This window comes from Mesoplodon mirus (assembly GCF_964341445.2).
Source record: "Mesoplodon mirus genome assembly, chromosome: 2".
NCBI classification, from domain to species: Eukaryota; Metazoa; Chordata; class Mammalia; order Artiodactyla; family Ziphiidae; genus Mesoplodon; species Mesoplodon mirus.
In genome coordinates this window covers 204,594,800-204,622,734 of record NC_138977.1, presented here as the reverse complement: position 1 = coordinate 204,622,734, position 27,935 = coordinate 204,594,800, and the positions used below count along the sequence as shown (strand labels likewise).

The window sequence follows — 27,935 nt, the reverse complement described above, 5'->3', positions numbered from 1 at the left end:
CTCCCCTGCTTCGGTTTTCTCATAGCTCTTCGCACCTTGCTTGTAGTTGTGATTTTTTTACCTTGCTGTAATTATCTGTGTATGTGACTCACCTCCCTTACCAGACTGAGAACTTTTTAGGGGCTGGAACCAAGCTTCTTCCTTTTCAGAGCTACCCGTGTGTTTTTTGGGGTTTTTTAAATATTTACTTATTTATTTTTTTGGTTGCGCCAGGTCTTGGTTGCAGCACAGGGACTCCTTAGTTGCAGCTCCAGGGCTCCTTAGTTGTGGCATGCGAACCCTTACTTAGTTGCAGTGTGCATGTGGAATCTAGTTCCCCGACCAGGGATAGAACCCAGGCACCCTGTATTGGGAGCACGGAGTCCTGTCCACTGCGCCACCAGGGAAGTCCTGCCATGTGTATTATTTGGAACCCTGCCTTGCACATAGCCACCAAAATATCTGAATACATTTTTGAATGATGAATATGTCTCAGTTATAATGTTATTTTTGAATGTCAGTTAATTTAAAATTTTTTCTTTCAGACCAGAAACCAGAGAGCAGTATCCAAATAAATTTATTCAGCGAGATGACACTGAAAGATTTTACATTCTGAACACACTGTTCAACCTACCAGGTAGACTCATTCTATGCTTATATATTATATATTCTATGCTTATTCTATGCTTATATATACTGATGCCTTCCCTTCTTTCCATGATCGTTTGTCTTTGCGCAAGGACATAATGGAACAAATTTCATTATCTCACTTCTAGCTTATGAATATCTATTCTTCATTTTTCAGAGACCTACCTGTTGGCCTGCCTAGTAGATTTTTTTACTAATTGTCCCAGATATACCAGGTATGTATATACTATAATTTTCTTTTTCCAATTGATTTTTTAAAAAATTAATGTACAGGGTTTTAGAGAACTGGCCACTGCAGGTCTTTTCTGCTTTTCTGAAGTGAATTTAGTGCTAGTGAGAGATGCCACATTGCCAGCCTGAGAGATGGGACAGCACCAGCAGCTGCATGCAGGCCCTCACCTCCCACACGGCCCTCTCCTTGCCAGTGTGCTGCAGCCATGTTTGGAAGGGACCACTTCTGATTGGCTTCTCCTGGGAATGAAGACGGCCAGCAGAGGTGCTAATTGTGACAACTGAGTGGGAGGTTTGTGTGATGACTATCTGTCCAAGCAGAATTGCACTAAAACCCCCCAACTCATTTCACAGCAGCTACCCAGGAGCCATTCAGGGATGGTAATTTAGTTTCATTCCCAGGCCCAGCAAGATTTAATTAAGTAGTAAATACTGTTTATCCTCCCTGAAGTAAAATTTTGCTTAAGTCTTAAAAAAGTTATCCTTTCCTTTCTAGGGAGAATTGTAAGTTCAGCCGTATGTGCCAGAGTTTGCTAACTCCTTATCCTCTTTAGGCCTTATCCACTTCAAGGCACTAAATTTGGTGGAGCACTAAGTCACTAAGATAAACAGAAAATAGACAATACCTTAGTACCTAGAGACAATGTCAGAAAAGTGAGGGTGGAGAGAACCTAAATTACCAATTTTAAATGTTTCTTTGATGGGAACCTGTTTCTTAAAAGTGATAAAGGACCTGATATTTTTGGAACTGGCCTTTTAGCTTCCATTCAGTATATTCTTCTACCACTTTGTATCTGTTCACAGTTATTGTATTCCATTGAACACTGTAGTCATCTCTGGTGGTCAAAATGGGTTTTCATTAGGGAGTAATTATTTTCCAAATTAGCCACACGGCCTTTATTATGTGACAGTGGAACCTTTGGGTCCCCTGGGCAATGCTTGATATTCATTTTGGATTCCCTGTCATGTTCTTTTTATCTTTCTGTAGCTGTGAAACCGGATTTAAAGATGGGGACCTCTTCATGTCTTACCGGAGTATGTTCCAGGATGTAAGAGATGCAGTTGACTGGGTTCATTACAAGGTACCTAGGAGCTGCTGCTTCACCTGCTCACTGCCTGGCATGTGTCTTTTATGGTCTGACATTAACTTTCCAAGTGCAAATAGAGCAGAATTGTTCATCTGTTTAAAAAAAAGGGGGTGGGGGGATCTGCCTCTGGTGATAGCTGTCTAGAATACTTCTGTCCTTGTCTTTGGCTGTCCTGCTTACAGAGGTAATGCCGGTCTTTCCTCAGTGGTGGTGCTTGGCTTCTAGATCTTATTTCAGTTTGCATTTCCCAAACTTACTGGAAGAGATTTTAGCATTAGGATTATACTTACCATATCCTTTCAGGATGACTATGGTCCATTGGTTTTTTCCAAATACCTCCCACTTGGCCAATAACATTAACTAAGTAATATTATGTTTACATTTATTATAAATTGTGCTGAATAAAATATAAAATGCCTTTTGATTTCTGGTTTAAAATAAAAATAGTTTTGGGCCTCCCTGGTGGCGCAGTGGTTGAGAGTCCGCCTGCCGATGCAGGGGATACGGGTTCGTGCCCCGGTCTGGGAGGATCCCATATGCCGCGGAGCGGCTGGGCCCGTGAGCCATGGCCGCTGAGCCTGTGCGTCCGGAGCCTGTGCTCCGCAACGGGAGAGGCCGCGACAGTGAGAGGCCCGCGTACAGCACAAAAAAAAAAAAAAAAAAAAAAAAATAGTTTTATATTTTAAATACATTTTGGAGGTGGAGTTGCAGCACATCACATCTGCCACTTTATCCTGGCCTTGTTTAGTTTATCTACTTTTCTGGAAATACTTAAGAAATGCATTTAGACTGACAGTAGTCACAGTTTTTATAATAAACTTAAAAATTGATTTTGTTCTCTTCTTCCTTCCTTTTTTCTTTCTCTAGGGTTCCCTTAAGGAAAAGACAGTTGAAAATCTTGAGAAGTATGTAGTCAAAGATGTAAGTAATAAAGGGAAAAATAGATGTGCATGATAGCTTCCTTTACCTATTAGGGAAATTAATAACAAGCTTATTTATAATGAAGTGGACAAGAGAAGATATTTCTGTCGTAGCAGTTTAACACACTCCGAGTATAATCACCAAGAGTTTTCAGCCGGAGCATGGGTTTTAGTTTTTCTTGTTTGTTATTAGGCAAGAAGACCCAGTATTTCATTTGTCCTTTTAGCTCTAATTACAATAACAGCAGCTAGAGTGGTTACTTTGCGCACATCACTGTGCTAAGTGATTACATTCATTATCCCATTTAATCTTCCATAGAACTGTGAGTTACTTACTGTTACCTCTGCTTTATAGATGAAGAAACTGGGGACTTAAACAACTTGCCCAAGTTCATACAGTTAATAAGTAGTAAAGCCAAAATCACACCTAAATGTATCCTGAATCATAACCACAGCGCTAGATCATCTAAAAAATGTACATCGGGCTTCCCTGGTGGCGCAGTGGTTGAGAGTCCGCCTGCCGATGCAGGGGACACGGGTTCGTGCCCCGATCCCGGAGGATCCCACGTGCCGCGGAGCGGCTGGGCCCGTGAGCCATGGCCGCGGAGCCTGTGTGTCCGGAGCCTGTGCTCCGCGACGGGAGAGGCCACAGCAGTGAGAGGCCCGCGTACAGAAAAAAAAAAAAAAAAAAAAAAAAAAATGTACATATGGGGCTTCCCTGGTGACGCAGTGGTTGAGAGTCTGCCTGCCGATGCAGGGGACACGGGTTCGTGCCCTGGTCTGGGAGGATCCCACATGCCGCGGAGCGGCTGGGCCCGTGAGCCATGGCCGCTGAGCCTGCGCATCTGGAGCCTGTGCTCCGCAATGGGAGAGGCCACAACAGTGAGAGGCCCGCGTACCGCAAAAAAAAAAAAAAAAAAAAAGTACATATGGGTGACTATTATTTAAATTGTCTTTAACCTATAAACAGAATAATGAGGAAAGCTTTAAAATACTTAAAATGACATTAGTGGAAAACCTAATAAAATTTTTAAATATCTGTAGTTTAGTTAAAAGCATTGTGCCAATGTTAATTTCTTAGTTTTGATCCTTTTTTTTTTTTTTTTTTTTTTTTTTGCGGTATGTGGGCCTCTCACTGTTGTGGCCTCTCCCGTTGCGGAGCACAGGCTCCGGATGCTCAGGCTCAATGGCCATGGCTCAGGGGCCCAGCCGCTCCGCGGCATGTGGGATCTTCCCAGACCGGGGCACAAACCCGTGTCCCCTGCATCGGCAGGCAGACTCTCAACCACTGCGCCACCAGGGAAGCCCAGTTTTGATCATTATACTGGGGTTAAGATGTTAATATTAAGGGAAGCTGGATAAAGAATATATAGAAACCCTCTGTACTATTTTCACAACTTTTCTGTAAGTCTGAAATTATTTCAAAATAAAAAGTACACACGCACACAGCACTGAGATGAGATACTTCTTCCTTTTCTTACAGAGTAAAAGTAGAATGCAATTATTTTCTCAAAGTTCTTTGGTAAAGATTTCTTATTGTTTTCATTCTTTGTACCTCCTATTTCCCGTCCACTCCCACTCCCATGATTGTTGTTTCAAGAAAGAACACTGAGGTGTTCAGGAGGATTTAAGTGAAGGAAGCTATTTACTGTGAGAGAAGGAAAGGCTGTTTTTCTTTCTGGTCACATCAGGAGTTAGAATTTCCTCATGTATCTGCAGGTGGGTCTGGACACTTCTAGGTTGCATCATGACACATCATGTCACTTCTGCAAGGTATTTTATCAAATAAAAGTATAGACAGTGAAGCCGTATCTAATACTCTCCATAGAGTATTTAGCTGGTGATGTTTAAAAATCAGCTTCTCCGCATCTCTAACACACTTAATTCACTTACTTTTAGAGATTACGAGGTAATTTAAACTCGTTCCTGAGGCAGACATAATGAGGAAGTTAGAGATATGTTTTTAATAGGCATATAATCATTTATATATTTTATATATAAATCTATTATATATACACCATGTATATACTACATCTATGATACTTAATTCATGCATAGTGACAATGTGGTCTTCTAAATGCAAAATTCTGAAACCAACCAACCAACCAACCATCCCTTAAAGGGCATCCCCTATTCCTATTTCAGTGGACAAAAGTCCAGTGTTTAACTACTCCACAGTGTAAATGAATATATACAGATGGTCCCCAACTTAAGAGTTTTTGACTTTACGATGGTGTGAAAGCAATACAAATTCAGTAGAAACTGTATGTGGAATTTTGAATTTTGATCTTTTCCCAGGCTAGTGATATGCCCTACGATACTCTCGTGATGCTGGGCAGCAGCAGTGAGCTACAGCTCCCAGTCAGCCATGCGATCACAGGGGTAGACAACTGATAACATCCATTCTACTTTTCATTTTCAGTACAGTATTCAATAAATTACATGAGATATTCAACCACTTTATTATAAAATAGGCTTTGTGTTCGATGATTTTGCCCAGCTGTAGGCCAGTATGTTCTCAGCACGTTTAAGGTAGGCTTGGCTAGCTGTCATGTTTGGTGTATTATTGGGACATAACCCCAACATAAGTGGAGGAATATCTGTGTGTTTTAGTGTTTCGCTCATCATCATAATTATATTTCAGGGAAAACTGCCTTTGCTTCTAAGCCGGATGAAGGAAGTAGGGAAAGTATTTCTTGCCACCAACAGTGACTATAAATACACAGACGTAAGTGCTTAATATTCATATTTATTTATACAAAGGAATTATTTTGGACTAAAGAACTGTGACTATAATGAGGAAGATAGTTTATTAAGTGAGGGTATTTTATTGCCATTTCATTTTGAAAGCAGAATGAAAAAAGCAAAAATATATAGCATACATCAGAGTGGTTCTCAAATTTTTCTAAATATTTCTTTTGACTATTTTCCCTGATTACAGTTGGCTACTTGAAGGTTTTCTCTTAGGGGTTATTTAAAACATTTGTGCTGATTAAAATGTCTTTGTTGTCTCTTTGTGCTTCATTTCTAAAACTTGAGAAGTTACACCCTTTCTTATGGCACATGTGTACATATGTGCCCTCCCTGCTGTTGGGAGCCAGACAGAAATAGATGGTGCTAAGGTGTTTTGACTCTTAGCCATCAAAATTTACTACCTCTTAACTTAAAAAAATTTTTTGCCATGATTAAAGCATATAGAAAAGATGATTTAACTCCTTATCATGTTACTTTTGCTAAGACAGTTACAAGTTCCCAGTACTAGCAAGAAGCTCAGCACTCCCCAATCCTCTTTATGTAAAATGTTGATTTAGAAATTTGGTGATTTGGAGTAAGCAAGTAAGTTGGCTTGGTTGGTCTAGGAACAGTAGTAAGAGGGCCAAGGTATATTATTTCCATGTGAGTCATTAGTTATCTCTACACCCTTATCTCAGATACCCCTTACCTCCAAATATGTGTTCCAGTCCACTAGAAGAACTGGATAGGAATATATGGATGTGAATCTGTACAAAAAAATCTAGAAGTCTGTGTTCTACTGAGAATGTCAGCTTGCGTTTGTTTGCTATGATGAAGCATTCATTTCTGGCTTCCACTGCCATGATTTCATAAACTTTAGAGGAAACAAGAATGTGATGAATCTTGTATTGAAAAAGACATGTCTTATAAAAAGCTTGTGTGTGATTTATTTAGGTGTCATATATCTCTTGCAGAAGTAGTATATGGACCTTATGTTGGATTTTTTTTTCCAGAAAATTATGACTTACCTGTTTGATTTCCCACATGGCCCCAAGGTACTCTATGTAACTTAATAGACTGTTGCTTTAGTAACAATGAATGCATTTAATATCCTGGAATGTTGAGGGTAAGGAATTGGTCAGGAGCCATTCAGAAATCTTCATTAATATTAGAAGTAATGTCGGGCTTCCCTGGTGGCACAGTGGTTAAGAATCCGCCTGCCAATGCAGGGGACACAGGTTCGAGCCCTGGTCTGGGAAGATCCCACATGCCGCGGAGCAGCTAAGCCCGTGTGCCACAACTACTGAGCCTGCGCTCTAGAGCCCGTGTGCCACAACTACTGAAGCCTGCGTGCCTAGAGCCCGTGCTCCGCAACAAGAGAAGCCACGGCAATGAGAAGCCCGTGCACCACAGCAAAGAGTAGCCCCCTCTTCCCGCAACTAGAGAAAGCCTGTGCACAGCACTGAAGACCCAGTGCAGCCAAAAATAAATAAATACATAAGTAAATAAATAAATATTTTTTAAAAAGTAGTAGTAATGCCAGGAGTTAGTGTAATTTAAAGTTGCTAGCAGTTTGAAAACTTGGTAGACAGAAATAAGAGCAATTCATGTGGTATTTAGTAGGATGAGATCAGAATAATTCTATGCCCAAGAAATTTTATACAGAATTGTTACATTTGTATGGCAAATAAAGGAATTTTCAGGTTGAAGAAGATAATGTAATTAAAAGAAACAGAGAAAATGTATATATTCTTGCCAACATCTAGATTCTGCCGTTAGTTATTGCTGAGTTCTGTGCCAAAAGAACAGCTAACCTTGATACTTAGCAGAGAAGTCTTCATTCCTGTAGTGTGGCCATATTTAGAATTAAGGAATACTCATTGCGATTTAGTCACTAAGCTTCTTTGAATAAATGTCATAAATAACTGTTTTGAGATCACCTAAAAGCAGAGTAATGCACTGCTCTTTGGCTTGACCTTAAAAGGTTAATGCCATGATTCCAGTTCAGGATGGAAGTAATGTTAATGGGCATACCTTCTACATTAGTGCTGATTAGCCTGCCACATAAGCCAAAAACCAGTGTGTACCTGGAACCATCATTCTGAGAACATAACCGATGAAATCTGCTAATAATAGTTCCACGTCAGTTGTATACTTCAGTTCTGATGCTAATCTGCCTCTTACATATTTGTTTTGCAACTCTCCTTAGCCCCTTTGAGCCTCTTATAGCCCATTTTTAGAGTGTGAGCACACTTTCTTTCATACATTACATTGCTTGAAATAAATTAATAAGTAGGTGAAATGATTTAAAATATAGAGGTTAGAGTCATTATTTATATTTTTACTTTGCCTGCTTCCAAAAGGATGTGGCTTATAGTAAGCCACAATATGTTTTTAATAAAATAGTGGGATTTTCTAGTTATACTTAGTATTGCTACATTCCTTTCATCTGATTTGAGATGAAACATGAGTGCTTTAAGGTTAGGAGTGATGTTTCGGCTTTTGCTGTTTCTCCCTTTTCAGCCTGGGAGCTCCCACCGACCATGGCAGTCCTACTTTGACCTGATCTTGGTGGACGCACGGAAACCACTCTTTTTTGGAGAAGGCACAGTACTGCGTCAGGTGGATACTGTAAGTTGAGAGGAAGGTCTATCTGCGAGCAATTACCCTTCATGTTCCTCCTTTCCCCACTCCTACTCTCCCTAAGGAAACAGGTATTTTTAACTTATTAGCCATATCTCTCTTGAAGTTAATCTAAGAGTTTTGGTCTTAATCGATATAGCAAATTAATTCAAATGAATATAATTCAAAAGTGACATTCATTTGGCTGCCTAGCCAAGTAGCATTTTGGGGTGGAGATTGTGATAGAAGGATAAAGCATTACGAAGTCCATATTCTTTTCTCACAGAAAACTGGCAAGCTGAAGATTGGTACCTACACGGGCCCCTTGCAGCATGGCATTGTCTACTCTGGGGGTGAGTCACAGACTTCCCTTTATTTAGTGTAAGTCTTTGCTCAGACCTGAAAGCTTTGGTGTCCTCCTGGCACAGTGCCACATATACTCTTCAGAATTCTGAAGATGTCATCTCCTGATGGTAAACACTTCAGTCACCTACTAATAAGAGTCAGGGAGAAAGGTTTTGAGAAGTGGTCAGTATGTCCTAGTGAACCTTTGATTTTCACTAAAAGGATCAGTTTTTTCCAATCCTCCTTTTGCCTATTTGAGGCATTTTCTCAGTGTCTGGAATCATGTCGGGTGGTTCCCAAGGGGTCCTCTAGGGGTTTTTAGGAGCCCCTATGGACACAGATGTGTATTTTGTTGGAATGAGAAGTAGTGGAACAAAGCCAACCTAATGGCAGATCTGTGATGAGAAATGGCAGTGGTCCTTTGAAGGGTTATGTTCCCTAAAGCTGAGACGTGTAGTTTTGTTGCTCTTGTGTTTGGTGATCAAGAGCTCTGGTGAGCACAGTGGAGCTAAAGGCCTTGTCTTAGAGGCACTAAAGAGGTTGATGAAAAAAGACAATGGTGAGTCTTTAAGAAAGGTATGCCCTTTTTTTAGTGTGTTCCTCACATAGTTAAAAGAATAAAATTAATCTGTATTTAATGGTTATGGTACTTGGAACGCTGGTTTTTAATATGGAGACATTTATTGTTATCTCATTGTTCGTTCCATTGTTTCAGGTTCATCTGATACAATCTGTGATCTGTTGGGAGCCAAGGGCAAAGACATTTTATATATCGGAGATCACATTTTTGGGGACATTTTAAAATCAAAGAAACGGCAAGGGTGGCGAACTTTTTTGGTGATTCCTGAACTTGCACAGGAGCTGCATGTCTGGACTGATAAGAGTTGTAAGGAGCCATTATTCTTACTTTATAAATCTTTGACGTAGCTAGTTTATATTTGAATGTCCAGCTAGGAATCAGTCCTCTTTGATGAACCATTACTTTGTATGCAGGGGGTCAGAGGTGGTCAAAAGATGGGCCCTTCTATTTGGATACCTCCTTCTCATATAGCCAGATATTTCACAGAAGTCCAGAATTTTGAGAGGTTATCTTGTTCAGCCTTCTTCTTGAATCCCTTTAAAGTTTAGAATATTACTGGTCTGAGTTATGTTACAGTAGCAACTGAAAGTGAACTCTGCTTACCTCTGTAGTCCCTTATTTGTTCAACCATGCCTGCTAGTTCCAGTCTCTCTGCTACCAGCTCATATCTGTGATTCTGGGGCATTGATGGCTCTGAGTGCTGATCACCTGGTATTTATTTGCTCTTCTGAGAAGTAGAGAATGAGGCATTCTCTGAACTGAGCTATACTCTGCACTGAATTGAGCTTTGACCCTAGTTATGTAAAGATGTTTGACACACACAAGTTCTCCAGCCAGTCCTAGCTGGCATCACTCACAGTGTGGTGGAAGGTCCTGCCTCTGGAAACTCAGCCTGCCTCAGGTGGTGACCCTGGCTCCACCACTTACTATCTTCAGCCCTCAGGCAGGTTACTGAAACACCCTGTGCCTTAGTATCCTCAAATGTGAAAATGAGGGTAACACCTTCTCTCATAATGCTGCTGAGACTTATCTGAGGCAATGCCTGCATAAAGGAGATAGAAGTAACAACCCTTCTCAACCGAGGCTCCTCATCTGAACCACAGAACAGACAAAATGAGTTGAATGACTCTCGGTTCTCCCAAAGATGGTAGATAAAGATTTGTTACATACAGTGGATACAGATAAAGAAGATTTGTTATATACAGTGGATACATCATGGCTTGATTCTCGTTGGGGAACCCAGATTGAGAAAGGCTAGAACACACAGAAAGCATGCAACGTATAGTGGCTGTTGCTATTGTTTGTACTTCGTGGTGGGATTTTCTGGCTAGACTTTCATCTACGTTTTCAACTTTCTACCTACAGAATTTTAGAAATCTGGTTGGTTTGGTTCTGTTTTCTGGACTTGTGACTCATTCTTTTATCTAAAGATGGAACCGTTAACACTTGCTTTGTTGACACACCTGAGATGGGGTATGAATTGGCACTTTATAAGCTCAGAATCAGCATCCAGTTAGGAAAGTTGTATGTAGTGGGTGGTTTTAAGTAGGAGGAAAGGCAGTTAAAGAGGAAATGCTGGCGTCATCTGCTGCCAGATTCCAAGCAGTGTCCGTGGGTCTTCCCGAAGGTGGGGGAAGGAGGTCATTTTACACACTCACCTATAGCTTTACTTTTCAGTCATATCTGCAGCCTTTTACTTTAGTTTTAGCAACAGTTAAAAACTAGATGATTTTTGATTTACTTAAAACATTTTCCTTTTCCTTCCAAACTTTAGCACTTTTCGAAGAGCTTCAGAGCTTGGATATTTTCTTGGCTGAACTCTACAAGTAAGTTTCCGAACCCTAAAAATTTCTCCCCTAAAAACCATCTACCTCCTCAGGAGTCACTCAGATGTAAGAGACGTCCTTTCTGGAGATTTTCACTGGATTTTTCTTGTCTCCAGGCACCTTGACAGCAGCAGCAATGAGCGCCCAGACATTAGCTCCATCCAGAGACGTATTAAGGTATCCAAGTGGGATTTGGGAGAAAACTTTGAAAATAAACTTTAAGTGATTTCTGTATTTCTGATATTATACAGGGAGTGGCACATAGCCAGTGTTCAGTAAATACTTATGGAATGAGCTGAGCCTTAATCTTGTTCTTTGCTTTAGAAAGTAACTCATGACATGGACATGTGCTACGGGATGATGGGAAGCCTGTTTCGCAGTGGCTCCCGGCAGACCCTCTTTGCCAGTCAGGTGATGCGCTATGCTGATCTCTATGCAGCATCTTTCATTAATCTGCTGTATTACCCGTTCAGCTACCTCTTCAGAGCTGCCCACGTCTTGGTGAGTTATATAGCCTAAGGCTACTATTTGCAGTTAAGATAATGCTGTTAAGGCCAGGATCTGCCACTAGCTAGCTGGCCTGGCACAGGGAAGTTTAGATCATTTCTTTCTAATGTGCAAAGCCCATAGCCAGGTTACATGGCTGCACAAAAGGGAGTTTTTGAGAAAGTATGATCAAGATAGAATGTTACAGAGCTTAACTTTACTTTGAAAACTACTTGGTTTAAAAGTTGTTTGAATGGTGAAGACTTTCCTCTATTATTAGTGCTAAATGAGAGAAGTGTAGTTTTAAATTCCTATATTCTAATACTGATCTGTATTTCAGGACTTTTTTGCTGTGAAATAAATAGGAAATAATAATCTCTTCTCTCCCGTCTTATCCAGTTTCAGGCTATAGTATATAATGTGGGCACAGTTTTGAGTGGGAGAGAAAAGAGGACAGGCAGCTTTAGGAAGTTCTAGGAAGATACTGCAGTATCTGAATTGGCTTGGCCTCTGGTCCATTATAGGTGCTTCTGTACAGCCATCTAACAAAGGCAGAGGGATTAGAATCTGGGAGACAGCTGTTTTGTTCTGCCTGCTTTCTGAACCTCTGACTTGTTGTAGATGCCTCATGAGTCAACAGTGGAACACACACATGTAGATATCAATGAGATGGAGTCCCCCCTTGCAACCCGGAACCGTACATCAGTGGATTTCAAAGATACCGACTACAAACGGCACCAGTTGACACGGTCGATTAGTGAGATTAAGCCCCCCAACCTCTTCCCACTGGCCCCCCAGGAAATTACACACTGCCATGATGAAGATGATGATGAAGAGGAAGAGGAGGAAGAGGAAGAATGAGAAGGAAAAGCAAAACTCTGAGCACCCATTAAACAAGTTCTGGCAGGACTCACAGGAGCAAAGGATGTCCCTGTGGGGGTCCTAGTGGGGGGTGGGGGGGGCTCCATCAAAGGTACATCCGGAAAGTTTCTGAAGACTTTAAAATACTCTAATCATAGGGGATACTTGTTTTAGTTTTGTGTGTCTGCACTCTGCAGATGGTTCAGAATTGTAATGGAGTCTGTATTGGAGGAAAGTAAGGGTAAAGCTGGGCTGAACTGCATGCAGCTGGCTCCATCGTGGCTTGTGACACTGTTTCCTTGTCTTGTTTCATCATCAGTATGTCATAGTGTATCCAGATACACTAAGGGTGGTGAAGGGTCTCAGAGTGGAGCAAGGAAGACAATGGGAAGAGGTGATCCAAAAACGTTGTTATGGTACAAATTGTGCTCTTATTCCAAAATCCATCATTTTCAGTGCATTGCATAAGTATTGTATATCAGTGGAGAAGTATATTATTTCCATTATCAAATGTAGTCTTCTGTTAAGGTCAAGGTTCCTTTACCAGCTTTTAAGTGTCCTCAGTGACTCCAGTAAGGCTGCTGTCAGTGGCTTAGCAGAAGTGTTCTCTACTTGCTGTAGGGCTGGTCTGGAATGGACTGCAGCAATTTCATTTTGAGGCAGAAGTCTTCATCCACTTCTACATGTTTTTGATTGATAGCAAAAATGCTTATTATCCAAAAACACAGTCTTTTTCTCATCTGGGATAAATCTATAGAAAGAATTCAGCTGAAAGAGGACAAAGGAGCAAGCCACTCGAAAAGAAGACAACCTCTTTCTTATACTACACCATAACGGAGTAAAATTCATTAGTGTGGGCCATATAGTGTGGCTTATGCCACCCCATTCCAGCCTTCTGTATCCTCTTGCTATATTTCAAATTCAAGCATAAGAGGGTGGAAAGAGGGCTCTGTAAGCCAGAACCTTTACAAAAACAGGGCACAATCAACGTGGATAAATTCACTTCAGAATCCCAAGTGTAATCACTTCTTGTTGTTCAGAACAAGAATGGATCATCACTGTATACTTTAAGGTATTATAACTGCCTCACCAGAACAGTGAAAGTTGTTAAAACATTTTTCACAGTGGTGTAGACTCTTACTTTAACCTTCACATGTTTCTTCCATTCTTACTGTCATTTGTCAACACAGGAGGGTAGATTAGCTGCTGTAGAATTCAATAAAGTATAATATTTCTAATACTGACTTTGACCCCTTCCTGTAGCACAACTATAGTAACTGCTGGTCTTCAAGTGGGTTTAGGTTTTTTTGTTGTTGTTTTCTTTTAATTAATTAATTTATTATTTGTTTTTGGCTGTGTTCGGTCTTTGTTGCTGCACATGGGCTTTCTCTAGTTGCCGTGAGCGGGGGCTACTCTTCGTTGCAGTGCGCAGGCCTCTCACTGAGGTGGCTTCTCTTGTTGTGGAGCACAGGCTCAGTAGTTTTGGCACACGGGCTCAGCAGTTGTGGCTCGCAGACTCTAGAGCGCAGGCTCAGTAGTTGTGGCGCGCAGGCTTAGTTGCTCCGCGGCATTGGGGTCTTCTTGGACCAGGTCTCGAACCCGTGACCCCTGCAGTGGCAGGCAGATTCTTAACCTCTGCGCCACCAGGGAAGTCCGTGGGTTTAGGTTTGACTTAGTGATATCAATTTGACTTTCTCTTAAAGGAAATATAGTGTAGCATGATTAATGGCTAAATTTATAGCACTTAAATAGGCCTCAGTTTTTTCATGGAAAGTTTTTTGGTACAGGACTACGAGGTGAGGCTTTTTTTTTTCCTTTTTTAAAAAATCATTTTATAGGTAGGGAACACAGCTCAGTAACTTAGCCAAGGCTGTATTACATCACCACTTTCAATGTGTAGGGCTTTACACTGTCACATCAAGACATGTACATTCTGTTATCTGTTAGGAATTTATACTACTTTTAAAGTATTAGGTTAGAAATGCTATTGCAGGGCTTTCCCTGGTGATGCAGTGGTTAAGAACCCGCCTGCCAGTGCACGGGTCATGGGTTTGATCCCTGGTCCGGGAAGATCCCACATGCCACGGAGCAACTAAGCTCATGCGCCACAACTACTGAGCCTGCGCTTGCCTAGAGCCCATGCTCTGCAACAAGAGAAACCACTGCAACGAGAAGCCCACACACCGCAACGAAGAGTAGCCCTACTCGACGCAACTAGAGAAAGCCCGCATGCAGCAACAAAGACCCAACGCAGCCAAAATAAATAAATAAATAAAATAGGCTATAGCAATAGCTACATAGGCTATAGCAATTAGATATTACTCCTGTTTTAAATTTTAGCAAATGTTTGTGATCACCCCAGCTGTTAATTATTCTCATTCAAGATGGAGATGCTGCCCAGTTTGACACTGTCTTCAATGTTCCCAAAGCCAAATAATATGTGAGTGACTTATTACAACTACATGGCTAACTTAATAGTACCTTTAAATATCTCCCCTGTTAGAGCAAGGCCCAACATGATCACGTTGCTTTAATTTACCACCCCTTTTGTTTTGTTTTAGTCACATAAGACCTTATCTAAGAGTTTCTTTTCAACTAGATGAGTCTCTGGTAGTGGGTCCAAAGATTGAGAAGTGAAAAGCACACACCTGGAATAAGAATTCCACTGCTGGTTACAGCTTTCTTTAGGACCACCAAAATATATTTTAAAGAGCTAGGATTCCGTAAGAGTCTAAGGCCCAGAGCAGAGCTTTTGCTTCTCTACATATTATTCCTGTTAGAAGAGTGCTGAGAAGTAAGTGGTCCGTGGGCAGGGACTCAGAGCAGCTGTAACTGGACTTGTTAAAACATGAATATGAGTTTCTCTCTGTTGCTAATAATTAAGGAAGAGAAACATAAAATTATAATTTTCCGTTAAAAAAAAACAACCCTAAGGTGTTTAGACTGAGAGGAAGCTCTCCCAACTCTTTTCAGAACTTCCTTCCTGGGTATTTGGAAAACACCACTTAGTTTCAGACTTTGTGAGGCCCCCAGCACCCTAGTATATCCAGCAGCGGTCAGAGGCACAGCAGACCATAGCCCAGCCTCTGCAAGAGGCCTTGTCCTGTTCATTCCTCTCTACAGAGATGGTCAGGTAAAGCTCAGATTGTGTATTTTAGAAAAGTTACTTAAAGCCAAGAAAGTTTAGTGTTCTGTTCAGACCTTAAGCTTCCTACCATAAGCTCTGTTGAGACCTAAAATAAGAAAACAAGCCCTGCTTTTAGGAAAAGTGGGTCTTAACAGAAAAACTTAGCGCTACAAATCCTTTAGACATGTTAGTATTGTTTTTAAGCAACCACTTTAAAAAGCCACTTGCAGTGACATGTCAGATTTAAAAGTACTTTGTCCATGTTTAGATATTCCTAAATCAGATTTATTTATTTAAGAAATATTTTGTCAGCAACTTTAAAGCCCTGCAGTTTTTCCAAGGCTGCCGAGCATTTAAAAATACTCTGCTTGTTCACCACAAATAGCCTGAGACAAACAACTGCATATCTAAGTCTACATTAAGAGTAGGAGCCTTGTCCACATTCCATGTTATGGAAACTATTTAACCTTTCTTTGATGGTGGGAAAAATGGTAACTATGATCTAGCTATTGCCATACACTTAATCCCAGATCCTCAGTTCAACAGTTTATGTCTCAATACTTAGGTTTCTCATGACATTCTTTCTTGGTGACTAGAGCATAGAGCTATTCTTAAAGTTTTTCCTCAAATGGAACAATTTCAAATGATACACAGCTTTGGGAGGCCCTGAGAATGAAATCTAGACCATGGAGCTACCTGAGCAGCCTTGAAAAAAAGACCGGTGCACAGCCACCAGAGAGCAGGGAGGACGTGCACATGCACAGCAGCCAGGACGCAGAGCCGGTGACTTCCAGGAATCCACGTTGTCCCATCTCACACCTCCACGAACGGAGAAGGGGCACTGCACGCTGTTCTCACAGCTGAGCATGTAGGAATAGCAGAAAGCAAGTCATCTACGGAGAGAACGCATTGGTTTACAGAATGAACAAGGCAGCTTTTCTGTTTAACCTGGCAATCTCAACCATTTCTCCCCTGGCCTCAGACATGGTGTCTTCATCCCAAGTCCACAACTATCTGACTTGTTCCCACAAAGGTATGCAATAAAATATAAACAATAGTTTAAGTCCCTCTAAAGAGCTTTAACAGAAAAAAGTACTCCCGATTGAACACGCAACACCTCATCTCAAGCTTGTCGACTCTTACTGCAAGTGTAAGTAAGCTATTTTCTAATTTAAAATGACAAAAGCTTTTGGTCTGGTCCCTTTATGTTCCTTCCTATAAAATACCTTTGCTCCATTTTATTACTAGAAAAAAGATGGGTTAGACAGATTGGTTCATGAATCAAATTAGGTACAAATATTCACCCAAATTCTCTGCCTCTCCCATTGTGCTCTTCCCAAAGCCATGTCTGGCCAGGGCTATAGATGAGGCCTGAAGAGTCTAGGCCAAGATAAACCTCATCACACACACTGGAGCCCAAGCAGCTGAGTGCACGCACAGTCTTCACATGAAAGACAGCAATAGTCCTTCCAAGTCTCACAGGTTCCTGAGATGCTTGGCAAGAGGATTTGTCATGCAAACCTTCCCACCACTGAAAAATGTTTATCAAATGTCCAGTCTTTGAGAGAGGGTTTGTACCAAAGGTAATCTTTAACTTGTGGGTATACATATTTTGAAGGAAGTAACTTCATTTTTAGACCCACTGCCCTCAAGTCAATGATGTAGCAGAATTGTGGCAAGGAAGCTGGCTTCATCTAAAATTCCTGCCATGTGTTGGCCTACTGTTTGACTGCTTCACAGTCACTCATACCCTAGCAGGAAAAGCACTCTGACAAAGAATTCCTTTAACCCATTCCCCCTTGCATCCTTAGGCCTCACAATCATCTACCTGGGGAGATGGCATGCCACCAGAATGTCACAGAGGGGCACTATAACCATTGCTTTGTTCTGGGACTTTTTGAAAGAGCAGAGATGTGAGGACCTTAGGGAAAATGATAAAACAGTCATACAAAGAAGCCAAACGTTTATTAGCCATCTCATGTAATTCAACTTTTTGGCTTTAATAAGGAATCATCTATTAAACTGAATTACCTTCAAGAAGTGTGCTTTCAGAAATCAACTCCAGGCTACAAAAAGGTCGTTCAGTTTGCACCAGTCATTTTCTCTACAAGACCGTCTGATCACTATCTGTGTCCTCAGAAGTGCTGAGTCGAGAAGAGGCGCTGGGGAGCATAATCTGTTAGACGGAATAGAAACCCCAGAGCTTTTATCATGATACAGCTTAGAAATGAACTGGCGTGTGGGCAACCCCATGGATGCAGAGGGAAGGCTTAGGCAAATCTCATCTTCACAATAGGAAAAATCACCTTTATTTCCCTTGGAGAGTTTTCTGATTTGAGCTCAGGACTCATCTAGACAAGGTGAGTAGAGCAGGAAAAACTAAGCAAAGCAGCCACCTGGGAGGCGGCGTGCTAGAGAGAGAAGTCCTTTCCCAGCACTGCTTGCTGCTTTCTGCTCTGCTGCTAACAGGCTCCCAAGAAGATGATACTTCATGGGATGTAATCTACCTTGTTCCACTGTCGAGAAATTGGGGGTGATGATTGGGGAGGTGGGAGCACTGGTTAGGTCAGGAAGTGTCTCAGCCGGTCTCGTCAGCAGTTCTTCACTAAAATGTCTCCATCCACAGGACTAAGTGCAAGTAAAACAGACCGAGAACATCATGGTTAAAACAATATGGTAGGAAAAACAAGGGACCAGTCATCAAGAGGCTCAATTCTCAGAAGAATGTAAAACAGAGACTAAGAGTGGAGGGAAGAAGGATTCCAAAAGAATGTGGTCTAGGAATAGATCACAGAGGGGCCATGAACCTCGACTGGAAGATCTTCAGAGTCTGGGCACATGAGTGAGGAGCGTAGAAGGAATAGAAGGGACAATGGAAGAGCACGTGGCTTATTAGGGAACGTGGGAGCCCCACTGAATCCTGAAGAGCATCTGACCATGACTCATCACACTCATGCCCAGTGTTTTTAACTTGAGGGTGGACCATCTGTGCCTGCTGCAACCATTCTCCTAGGCTTCCCATCGCAGAGAAGGATCTGCAGAGCCATTTTCATCTTTAAGAGCCAATTGAGAGGCTTGAATGAGGCTTCTGGTCTTGCCTAGGAAAAAACAGCTTAGAGATTTGCCAGCTGAAGTGTGTTATTAGTGACTGCGTGGCAAATGTCTGGGGCAGTTTGAGTGGATTAGCCCAGTATCTTTATCTGAAATGAACTGATGGGGGACAGATTACAATCCTCGAGAAAGAGAACACACCCCTGGCATTGGCTGTACCAGGCTGGAAGTTGGAGGCTCAGTTCTAGCACCCGCTTCCCTTTTAACATAAGACTTGGTGGTGTACGTCCAAAGGAAACGCCCTGCTGTGTTGCCATGCCGACCACCAATCCCAGCTTTCCCACCAGGCAGGGGACAGAGGCCAGTGTTGCATAGGTGACAGAGGAAAGAGGGAACACACATTCGCTAGAAGGGTGAACAGAAATCATTTATCTAAACAGAATAATAGAAATGAACAAAAACCTTTTAAAACAATCAAAATTTACAAATAAATTGATACAAAATAAATAGGAGAGATTGTAAATCTACAACATCATTTGAATTATAAAATGCATTCATTATGACAATCAGCTCATGAAACCTATACATGTCATTTGTGCTTATTTAGGTTTATATACACAGCTCTGGATACTGTGTTCAGAAAACTTCAGTGCTACAAAGCATGAAATGTACACTATGATACAGTCAGTAAAGGCTAAGGAGGATGGAAATCAGACTCAAAGCAGGGTCTTATTTGAGGCGCCAAGGCAGTGTTGGCATTGGGCCTCAAAACCAAGAAAAGGCATATTAGAAGCCCAGGTGGGCAGGCAGCTTCCATGGTCCAGAGAGATGGATTCTGCAATCCAAGGTGGGAATTAGAGACCATCACTGTTGTGGGACCAGGCCACCAACCTGGCTTGGGAGTGTGGGAGTGAGGAAGGAGGCTCTGGCCTCACAGCCACGCTGTACCATTACCCAGAGAATAGACCCAGTCACCAGGAAACCACCTCTAAAGTATTTCACGGAGGTACTTGAGAGGCCCTGCCATGAAGTAAAGACCTGCCTCCATCCTCATCTCAAACACCTGCCATCAGGAATAGAGGTGGGCCCAATAAAAGGGGCCAGGACACTAGGACCAACGTAAGAGCAGCAACCTGTTCAAGACAAAAGCAAAACCGCTCCTTCTCACCCACTTTAAAAGACAACAGAACCCTAGGCTCCATGGATGAGGGGCTCCAGAACAGATCTCATCTTGGTCATAGACGATGTACTAACAGTAGAGGCATATGTACATAATAAATAATAATATAAAATAAAGCATATACATTTGTGGACTTAAAAGGACTCCAGAAACAAGTCAACGGACTGACACACTCCACCTTCACAGTAGACTTTAGACACGGGGAGTAATGAATCAGGAGCGAGGCTGGGGCTCTCTGGGGAACAAGAGTCCTGAGGCCTTACTTTTCTCCCTCTCCCTTCTGCTCTGGGAGCCTGAAACCAGCTGTTTATATCCAAGGGGCCTGGGCCTCCAACAAAAAGGGCAGGCACTCAAGGCCCACCAGGTCCATTTGATAGTTCTCTCCAGGGTGAGTCTGAAGAGGAAGCTGGCCCCAAAAGAAATCACTTCTCGAGTGAATCCATGTTGGTCAGATGTGGGCAAATGCTGGAAGATACCCTGCCAAGTGAGGCAAAACAATACTCCCAGTCATTCTTCCAATTCGTTTATGTTTAATACCCAGTGGGTATGGAAACTTGAAAATGTGCACTCACTCAAGTCTTATAGTATGTGTTGGATCTGTGTACATATAAACCTCGGCATACAAACTCCTAGAACTTTACTCTCTTGCCACTTAGAACCTTTGTTTCCATGTTGCTTCAAGTACAGCCTGATACTTAAAACAGTTCTTCTGAGATGACATCAGTGGCTCTAGCCTATACAGTGAGAAAGCTTACTTGAGCCGAGCCAACCACAAAGGTCTGAAAAGCAAAGAAGGTCCCCAGCCCAAGACAGTGGGAGGAAAGCTGCTCCAAGCTCTGCAGCTGCTGTGAACTGCCATCTTCCTCCTGTTCTTAGGGCTGACCAGGGGCTCTGGCGTCTTCAGGCAGGGCAGAAGGAAAAGCAGCATGTACGCACTCCCTGCAGGAAGGGTGCCCGCACGTGCTGGAGGAGGAAGGCCCACTGCCATAGCCTTGAGTAAGCTTGGTGCGGGTGCCCCGCACGTCCGCAAAACGAGGCAAATGAACATCATCCTAGAATCCTCTGAACTCATCTCTCCTATCAGCCCACGCAAATACAAAAGAAACGTGGAAAGATAAAAATTTGCAAATGGCCCTGAGGTATAAAAATCCACTGAGTAGGTTGCTCACTGATCCATTTACGTGGGAAAAGTTTCTGAGTCCCCATATCACTTCCATATTGAACTCTCTAAATCCCTCCTAATTCTGGGCTAACCTGCAACCCACCAAGATGCCCTTGCTGGACAGAAGCACCGCTAGTCCAGAGGCCGGAATAGAACCACACCTGACCCAGGACAAGAGCCTGTGTCCTCAAGGAAGAGAGTGAGCACTGGTGCCTCAGGAGCCTCCACTCCCAGAACTGCCAGCTCAGCCTCGCAGTCTTCAACGCTCTGCAAGAAAAACCGTCTCCGGGATCAAAGCTGAGAGGGGAACAGTTCCTGCTCTCGTGCTAGTAAGGAGCTTGTGTCATGTGACATGCACAAGCCAACCTTCCCTGGTGGCCTCCTGCTTAGAATCCCAGGGAACAAGGTGAGCACCTTCCTGTGCCAGCCCAGGTGAGTCCTCTGCCTGGGCCGGGCCCTGGGGAACACTGGAGGAATCCTGGTCTCCTGGCCCAGGAAAGGCAAAGATGGTCAGATCCCTGGCTGTTTTTTCAGAAGATGACAGGGTTGGGTTTTGCTTTTGTTTTTGACCAGCCAGGACACAGGTTCAGTTGGCCAGGGCCTACTTAGGTCTGCTCCTCAACCTGAGGTAACTTGAGGACAGAAGTTCATGGTCCCTGCTAAGCCCAAATTCCCATTGCTTCATTTCCTAAGGGAAGTGCAATTCTACTTGTATCTAGCACTATTTTCCTAGACTTGGAAAAGCTGGACCTTTAGTTGTGTTGGTACTGGGGATAGCACAAGTAAATATATTCACAGTTAATGTTCCATATTAGTGTGAAGTTTTGCATTCAACATTTGCACAAAAGCTCCTTGAAATATTAGAAAATGGCAAGATGCCCTACTCCTCCCACTTGGGGAAGACAACACTGTCAGCATGGGCACTGAGCTCTCTTCCAGAAGTGAGGTGAGGAAGGAGGAGAAAAAAGTTACACGGGGTGCCCTTTCACATTCAAATTAGGTAAGAACCAAGGCTTAAGCTAGTTGATTAACATCTCAGTTTCCATGCACAAATCTTAAGGTTCTGTTTTCCTAAGAGTTTATACATACGATTTTAGACTTGCCTGATGCATGTGAAACAGAATTAAAGGGAGGGAACCTCTAAAGCAGTAGGAAGAAAGTCTCCCTCATGTATGAAGAGAAAGCAGATTGTCCCAGGAACACTTGGACACTAGGAATCCAGTTCCAGGAGGAAGCTTCGGGATGCCAGAGTGGCTGCTTAGGAGAGGAGGAGGCCCTGCCTGGTCCCTCAGAGCCAGGGCTTGCAGCAGGGGCCACTGAAAAGGAGAGCGAGGCCCTGGCCTGACACTGGGGCTCCTACAGAATTCAGGACCCCAGGCCCTGTGTCTGCTCCACAGCCCGCTCCCCATCCACACTTACGAAGCCAGCAGCCCTAGGAGAGGACGACCCACCAGTGGTGCTAAGGACTGGCCGCTGCACATCAAGATCTCAACTATTTGATGGTCTTTCTCTGCCTTGCTCCCATTTACTTTGTAGACATGAACTGCATAGACCTTCCCCAAATCATTCTCCTGCTGCCCCACAGAAGCCATGAGCCAGCATTTCTCCTTCAACAGCCTGTAGTCTGTCTCCCAAAGGAAAGTGGGGGGCCTGAAAGAGGAATCTGTCGCTCAGATACTGAGTGTTACCATCTGAAGGGCCTTGAGCCTCGCCCAAAGCAGATATAACTGTAGCCAAATGTTAGCCTTCATTCCTTCAGGGACCAGACAGGACTTATTTGGGATTCCCTGTTGTTATAAAACAGTGTGGAAAATCAAAGGTAAAGAATAGTTTATAGAAAATAAATACGAACTTGGGAGGCTAAAATTTCGTCCTCCAGGAGCCCTACTGCAAAGCCCCCCTGTGCCAGCTCCATTATAGAGAGGACTTTTCAAAAAGCCACACAATGAGCAGGTAAGACAGTATGGAAACGTTAACCATTTCTCCCTGAAGCCAAGGAGCCAGCAGCTGGAATCCTCTCAAAAGGGCTTTAGGATTCACAGAGCAGCAGTGGGGCTCCAAAGAAGATCCAGCACAGTAACTGTGATTCCAGAGGCTCCTTCCAGTAGCAAGGCACCTGGAGACGGACTGCGTGTGGAGAGGCAGATTCAAAGCAGATAGGCCAGGGGAAGCTGACGGGCGAAGATCCAGGAGGCCAGAGGAACCATGGCTCAGCAGCCCAGCTGCACCAGACCACAGGGATGGCACTGCTGTCCCGGCCCAGAGCGTGGCGTGCTGGCTGGGGCAGAGGCCTCCTCCCCCAGCAAGGCCCGAGTTTCACTCTGTTACAGGGAACTCTCTCTCATTTCTGCGCCCCCTACAGATAATCCCAGTTCCCGTGTCATGTCATACTGACGCTGTGCTCAGCCAGACGCATCTTAAGAAAGTGAGACCTTTACACTTGGATGGGTTTGTTTATAAAAGCAAATACTCATAGTACAGGGTTCCACTAACGTCAAGCTCCGCGGTGGGAGCACCATCCCACGGTGCTCTAATTTGCGTGCCAGCAGCAGGCCACTCAGCCCCTTGAGGGGGCACCCAGTGACTTCTACCAGGTGAGACCAGTACTTCCCTCACTAAGGGGCACGGCACCTTCTGAGGAAGATGCTCCAGGACCAACATCCCAAGGGAAACACTGCGCCAGGTGCACACATGACACTGGAGCCACCGAGCTGCTCACCGGGAGGCAAGCCCAGCGTGTTGCTGGTTCTTTCCCAACCGCAGCTCCCACCCGCCAGCGCGCAGCCTGGGGTGCACAGTCCTACCTGGAGGAAGGAGAAGAAACTGCCGCTTAGCCCCAGGGCTTCCCTTCGTGCAGTGAGACCCAGTGGAGAAGATGCTATCTTCTCGCCTAGTGACTGGACGCAGCGAGGACTGACAGGTCTACATGAAAACTGTGGTCAGTAGGAAGTCATTTCAGTGTACGAATGTTGCCGACAAAATGCACATATCCCTTGGGTTAACACTTAAAACACAGATAAAAGAGTTAGGAGTTCAGTCACTCAAGAAATACCTCCTGACATTAATTTCACTACACATGATGAATTTGATAGTAAAGTAAGACAGACACACACATGAAATGGCCACAACACACATTTGGTTTCTGAATCCCTGTTAGGGGCCAAACTGACCCTGGTTGTACGGGCAGCCTCTCTGGCGTGGACCACGTCTGAGGCGGGGGACACAGAGGTCCTCAGGCGGGGACACAGCCACTGCTGGGCCCCGCGGGCCCAGGGACAGAGGGGAAGGGGGCAGGTGCCGGCAGTCCCCAGTGTTCCCCCCTTTAGACACATGGGCTTAGACGTGCCTTCTCGGCAGGGCGCACAGAGCACAGCTGGAAGGTCCGACTCCTTTTCTGACAATGACATACATCCCAGCGGGAAGGGCAGGAGCGTGGACTCCACACCACGAGTTTACTCGAGGGCCCTGTGGAAGATTTCCATTTGGCATCTGTGTAGCAGCATCGTGGGTTAACGAGAGCAAGGACGGGGCGGTGGGTGACGGCGCTCTGTAAGCTGGGGCGGAAGAGGCCTGGCTGAGCTGGAGGCCCCAGGCTGTGGGAATGTCGGGGTGAAGCCACCTCGCCTCTTGCAAAGATAAACCATAGGTTTAAAATCCATTAACATTCATTTTGGTGATAAAAATTCCTTAGAGTGGGAGCAAAATCACATTCCAAGCAAACGTTAAACCTTTCTGAGGGAAAGGGACACCGTTAAACATTAACTTAAAACAACACTGAGCTCAGAGAGGCTGCGGGTCCCTGCGCAGGCTCCACCCTGCAGGGCCAACAGCCTGGGCAGGTCTGTGTCATTCATCCTTGAACTTCGACAGCGACACCCACTGGGGCACAGAGGAAGGGTGCCCCTCCCTGGGGCGGGGGCCAAGGAAGGCCACTGGAGGGACAAGTCCATCCTTCTAAGGTTACATCATGGGGTCACAGCAGAGTTCAGACAGAACAATTTAAAACTCTGCAAAAGACACTTTTTAAAAACATGATCTCTCGGAAAAAAATAAATCGCAACAATTTCCAACTTCATGCAAATCGAGGGAGGAGGAGAGTGGATAATGATAAAAGGTACAGCTGAAAAAATAAACATGATTCTATTTGGGCGGAAGAAATTCATCTCCATAATCTCGAATGCCACGCCCTGGCTGTCGATTTCATGTCTCCAGTTTCCATTCCTGCCCTCCCCGGCCTCCTCTGCTGCTTCCAGGAAGGGGACAAAGTCTTTGGTCTCAGGATGGTGCAGGATCCAGCATGGCACACAAGCGCACACTAATGGGATTCACGGTCAGACACGGAGGCTGAGGCCGGTGCTCTAGATGGCGCCTTCGCTGTGCAGGCTGTGGTTGGCCTTGCTGTGCGTCACACAGTTCTGTTCATTGAGCAGGTTGGCCGTCTCATCTGGCAACCCGTCATGCAGCTCCGTAAGAGTCAATTCAATTTTAGTGTTTTCACTGTCTGAAGACTGAGGAGTTTTGTCCATCCGGGATGCCATCAATGCATTTTGGTATTGCTGTCTTGAGATCTGAGGCCAGGAGATGGTACAGAAAACAAACCAAGATAATGTTTATTTTTAGGCTCTCTTGTCTCCACGTGGTATTTATTACACCTTACATCCCCCGAAGGGCCCCTAGCAGTTGCTCTAGAAGAAAACCATCCTTGAGTATAAACTGAGCCACTTTTTAAAGTTCAAGTTGATTCTAGTGAACAAGTCACTTTTTGCTGATATATAAGCCATTTCCAAGTTCTGTCTCGACATTTCACAGAGGCTAGAAAATGGCTTCCATCAGCTAAAGCTGGCTCATCCCCCACAAAGCGATCTTTATTTCAGCCTAAGAAAAGAGCCCCGTCTCTCGTGAAGACCGGCTGGAAACGTTTACTCATTTTCTCGCCCCCTCCAGCTCTCATTCCCTGAAAAAGCCACATTTGACTTGGCAGCTCACTGGACAGAGCCAAGGAGACCGATGTTCTTCCCCAGCCGGAGTCAGGGCGCAGGAGCTGGAGGCAGGGCGCCCGCAAAATGACCGAGGCAGGCTCGACGCGGAGGCCGCTGAGCCAAACGCTCTCGGTGGAAGCTGACCGCCGCCTGCTGGGCCCCGCCAAGCCGTTGTGTCCTCTTACCTTAACAAACTGGAGATCGGAGAGGGCTCGCACCGAGTAGTCGGGGATGTAGACTTGGAGGAATGAAGAGCTGAGCTGATTGTTGCTGCTTCCCAACGTCGGCGTTATCGCATCGATCCGGTCACTGCGACTGAGAGAGTCCGAGTGATTCAAGCCGCATGGGCGAGGAGGTGACTTGTTTTCACCTGGAAAAGGAGAAGAAACCCAACTGCCTTTTAAGTGAGGTAGACGCAACTCAAAGCTCTTTATTTTCCCAATAATAATGAATAGACAAGCTCAATCAACTTATGCCAGACGCCTCGGCCATGCAGCTCAGCCGCAGGGTCTCCTACAGCACGCTCACGGCTTCTCCTGCAACACGTTCCCGGCCCCCGTCCACGCCAACAGACCCAATCCTCCGAGTTTCCAATAGCAAAGACCCCGTGGCTGCACACTGTGTCAGGAGCACAGGCCGGGGAGGCGAGGTCCGAGACACAGAAGCTACTTGATACGAAACATGGGCTGTAGGAAGGTAGCAGCACTGCGTTATTTTGCCAGAAGCAAAAACAAAGGACTCTTGAGAACGTTCATAAGTCAGTACACGTTTTTAAAGGGATCAAAACGCTTCTGTCTGCTCATACCATACCTGGCAGCCAAACCTGTTATCTTTGCCTCTGACCCCAGTAAAATCCCTGTCAGGCAGCCCGAGGACATCTCAGGATTGTTAAGAACCCTGGAAGACACCAAACCCTGAGACGGTTTGATTAGGTCACCTTAGGTGCTGGGGGAGTCTTCAATGAGATCGACAGTACTCTCTCATTAAAACAAAGTGAAAGGATATCCAGGTGAGTCTAAGTGTTGCTGCTCTTAGAGGCATGTTCACCATAGCTTCTAATAAATTTCATTAAAAATAAAACCCACACCCTCACCAGGGCTTCTTCCATTTTTGCTTTTCTAGTCAAACCTATTGCACAAATATCAACTGGGTGCCCACGCTGAATTGCACAACATCACGGGATTGAAGGGGACCAATTCTCCCACCTGATGGTTGGCTCCTCTTTGCAATGCGTCCCTGACTGGCTCTCGGCTGGTCCCACCCTTCAACTACCGGAAAGTCTGTCATCACACCCATCAAAATCTGCTTCCCCAACTTCAGTCTCCTCCACTCTGTGGACCTCTACTGAGTGCCTTCCATTCCTCTGCTACTTGGAATAGCCCTTAAAAGTGTGAAGATAGTTAAGTCTCTTCCTCTCCGGGCTAAATGATTCAACTGTTCACCTCACATGTTTTATCCCCCCACACCGCTTACCCCATCCTGACCATTGTCTGAGAGTCCATTCAGCAAACGTCCCTCTTTTTTTAGGCCACGCCGTGCGGCATGTGGGATCTTAGTTACCCAACCAGGGATCAAACCCGTGCCTCTTGCATTGGGAGTGCAGTGTCTTAACCACTGGACCTCCAAGGAAGTCCCAGCAAAGTCCCTCTTAAAATATGACATGCAGAACAAAACATGGCAAGTACTCAAGAAACCTCATACAGTGAGTCCCCTTTCTCCTAAAATTTTCATGTAACCACTTTCCCTACAATTTTCATGTCATGAACCAATTTTCCATTGTTAGTCAAAATTAAACTCAATAGCAGTTCCTCTTGTTGCTTCCACTTATCTATGAGAACAAGGCAAATTAATTTATCAGATGTTTTCTATTTAGCAGATGACCCAAATTTGATCAGATGACCCAACTTTGCTAAGCCTCAGAGTCCCTATCTGTAAAAGGCAAATAGTAATAGCACCCACCTCGTAAGGTCTTATGGAGATTCAAAATGAGATAAGGTATATAAAGTGCTTAGCGCGGCGTCTGACACCCAGTAAGTGCCTGATTAAAGGAGGTTTGTTAACATTATTATATTCTTTCCCATAAGTGTCATCCCAGACCTCTCCACCACGCGCCTACC

General features: G+C 44.2%; 2 protein-coding genes across 10 annotated transcripts in view; one reads left to right on the top strand and one right to left on the bottom strand.

The window, feature by feature from the left end:
- The window catches only part of NT5C2 (5'-nucleotidase, cytosolic II), a 106,374-nt gene extending 92,817 nt beyond the window's left edge, over window positions 1–13,557 (top strand). For 5 of the 7 annotated variants that reach the window (XM_082644275.1, XM_082644273.1, XM_082644274.1 and 2 more), the window contains 13 exons: window positions 525–616; window positions 785–842; window positions 1,847–1,940; window positions 2,814–2,867; window positions 5,511–5,594; window positions 6,613–6,654; window positions 8,123–8,230; window positions 8,508–8,574; window positions 9,282–9,452; window positions 10,921–10,972; window positions 11,089–11,149; window positions 11,297–11,473; window positions 12,080–13,557. In XM_082644275.1, the coding sequence (XP_082500401.1) occupies window positions 525–616; window positions 785–842; window positions 1,847–1,940; window positions 2,814–2,867; window positions 5,511–5,594; window positions 6,613–6,654; window positions 8,123–8,230; window positions 8,508–8,574; window positions 9,282–9,452; window positions 10,921–10,972; window positions 11,089–11,149; window positions 11,297–11,473; window positions 12,080–12,319 (1,300 nt within the window). In that variant the 3' untranslated portion in view covers window positions 12,320–13,557. Of the gene's footprint in view, window positions 1–524; window positions 617–784; window positions 843–986; window positions 1,151–1,846; window positions 1,941–2,813; window positions 2,868–5,510; window positions 5,595–6,612; window positions 6,655–8,122; window positions 8,231–8,507; window positions 8,575–9,281; window positions 9,453–10,920; window positions 10,973–11,088; window positions 11,150–11,296; window positions 11,474–12,079 lie in introns of those variants that run through there. The other 2 variants (XM_082644279.1, XM_082644278.1) reach the window with 2 other exon arrangements.
- A 96-nt stretch (window positions 13,558–13,653) lies between these two features.
- Window positions 13,654–27,935, bottom strand: part of CNNM2 (cyclin and CBS domain divalent metal cation transport mediator 2) — a 152,872-nt gene continuing 138,590 nt past the window's right edge. For all 3 annotated transcript variants that reach the window (XM_082644235.1, XM_082644236.1, XM_082644237.1), the window contains 2 exons: window positions 26,004–26,188; window positions 13,654–25,407 (listed from right to left, as the gene is read on the bottom strand). In XM_082644235.1, the coding sequence (XP_082500361.1) occupies window positions 25,198–25,407; window positions 26,004–26,188 (395 nt within the window). In that variant the 3' untranslated portion in view covers window positions 13,654–25,197. The remainder of the gene's footprint in view (window positions 25,408–26,003; window positions 26,189–27,935) is intronic.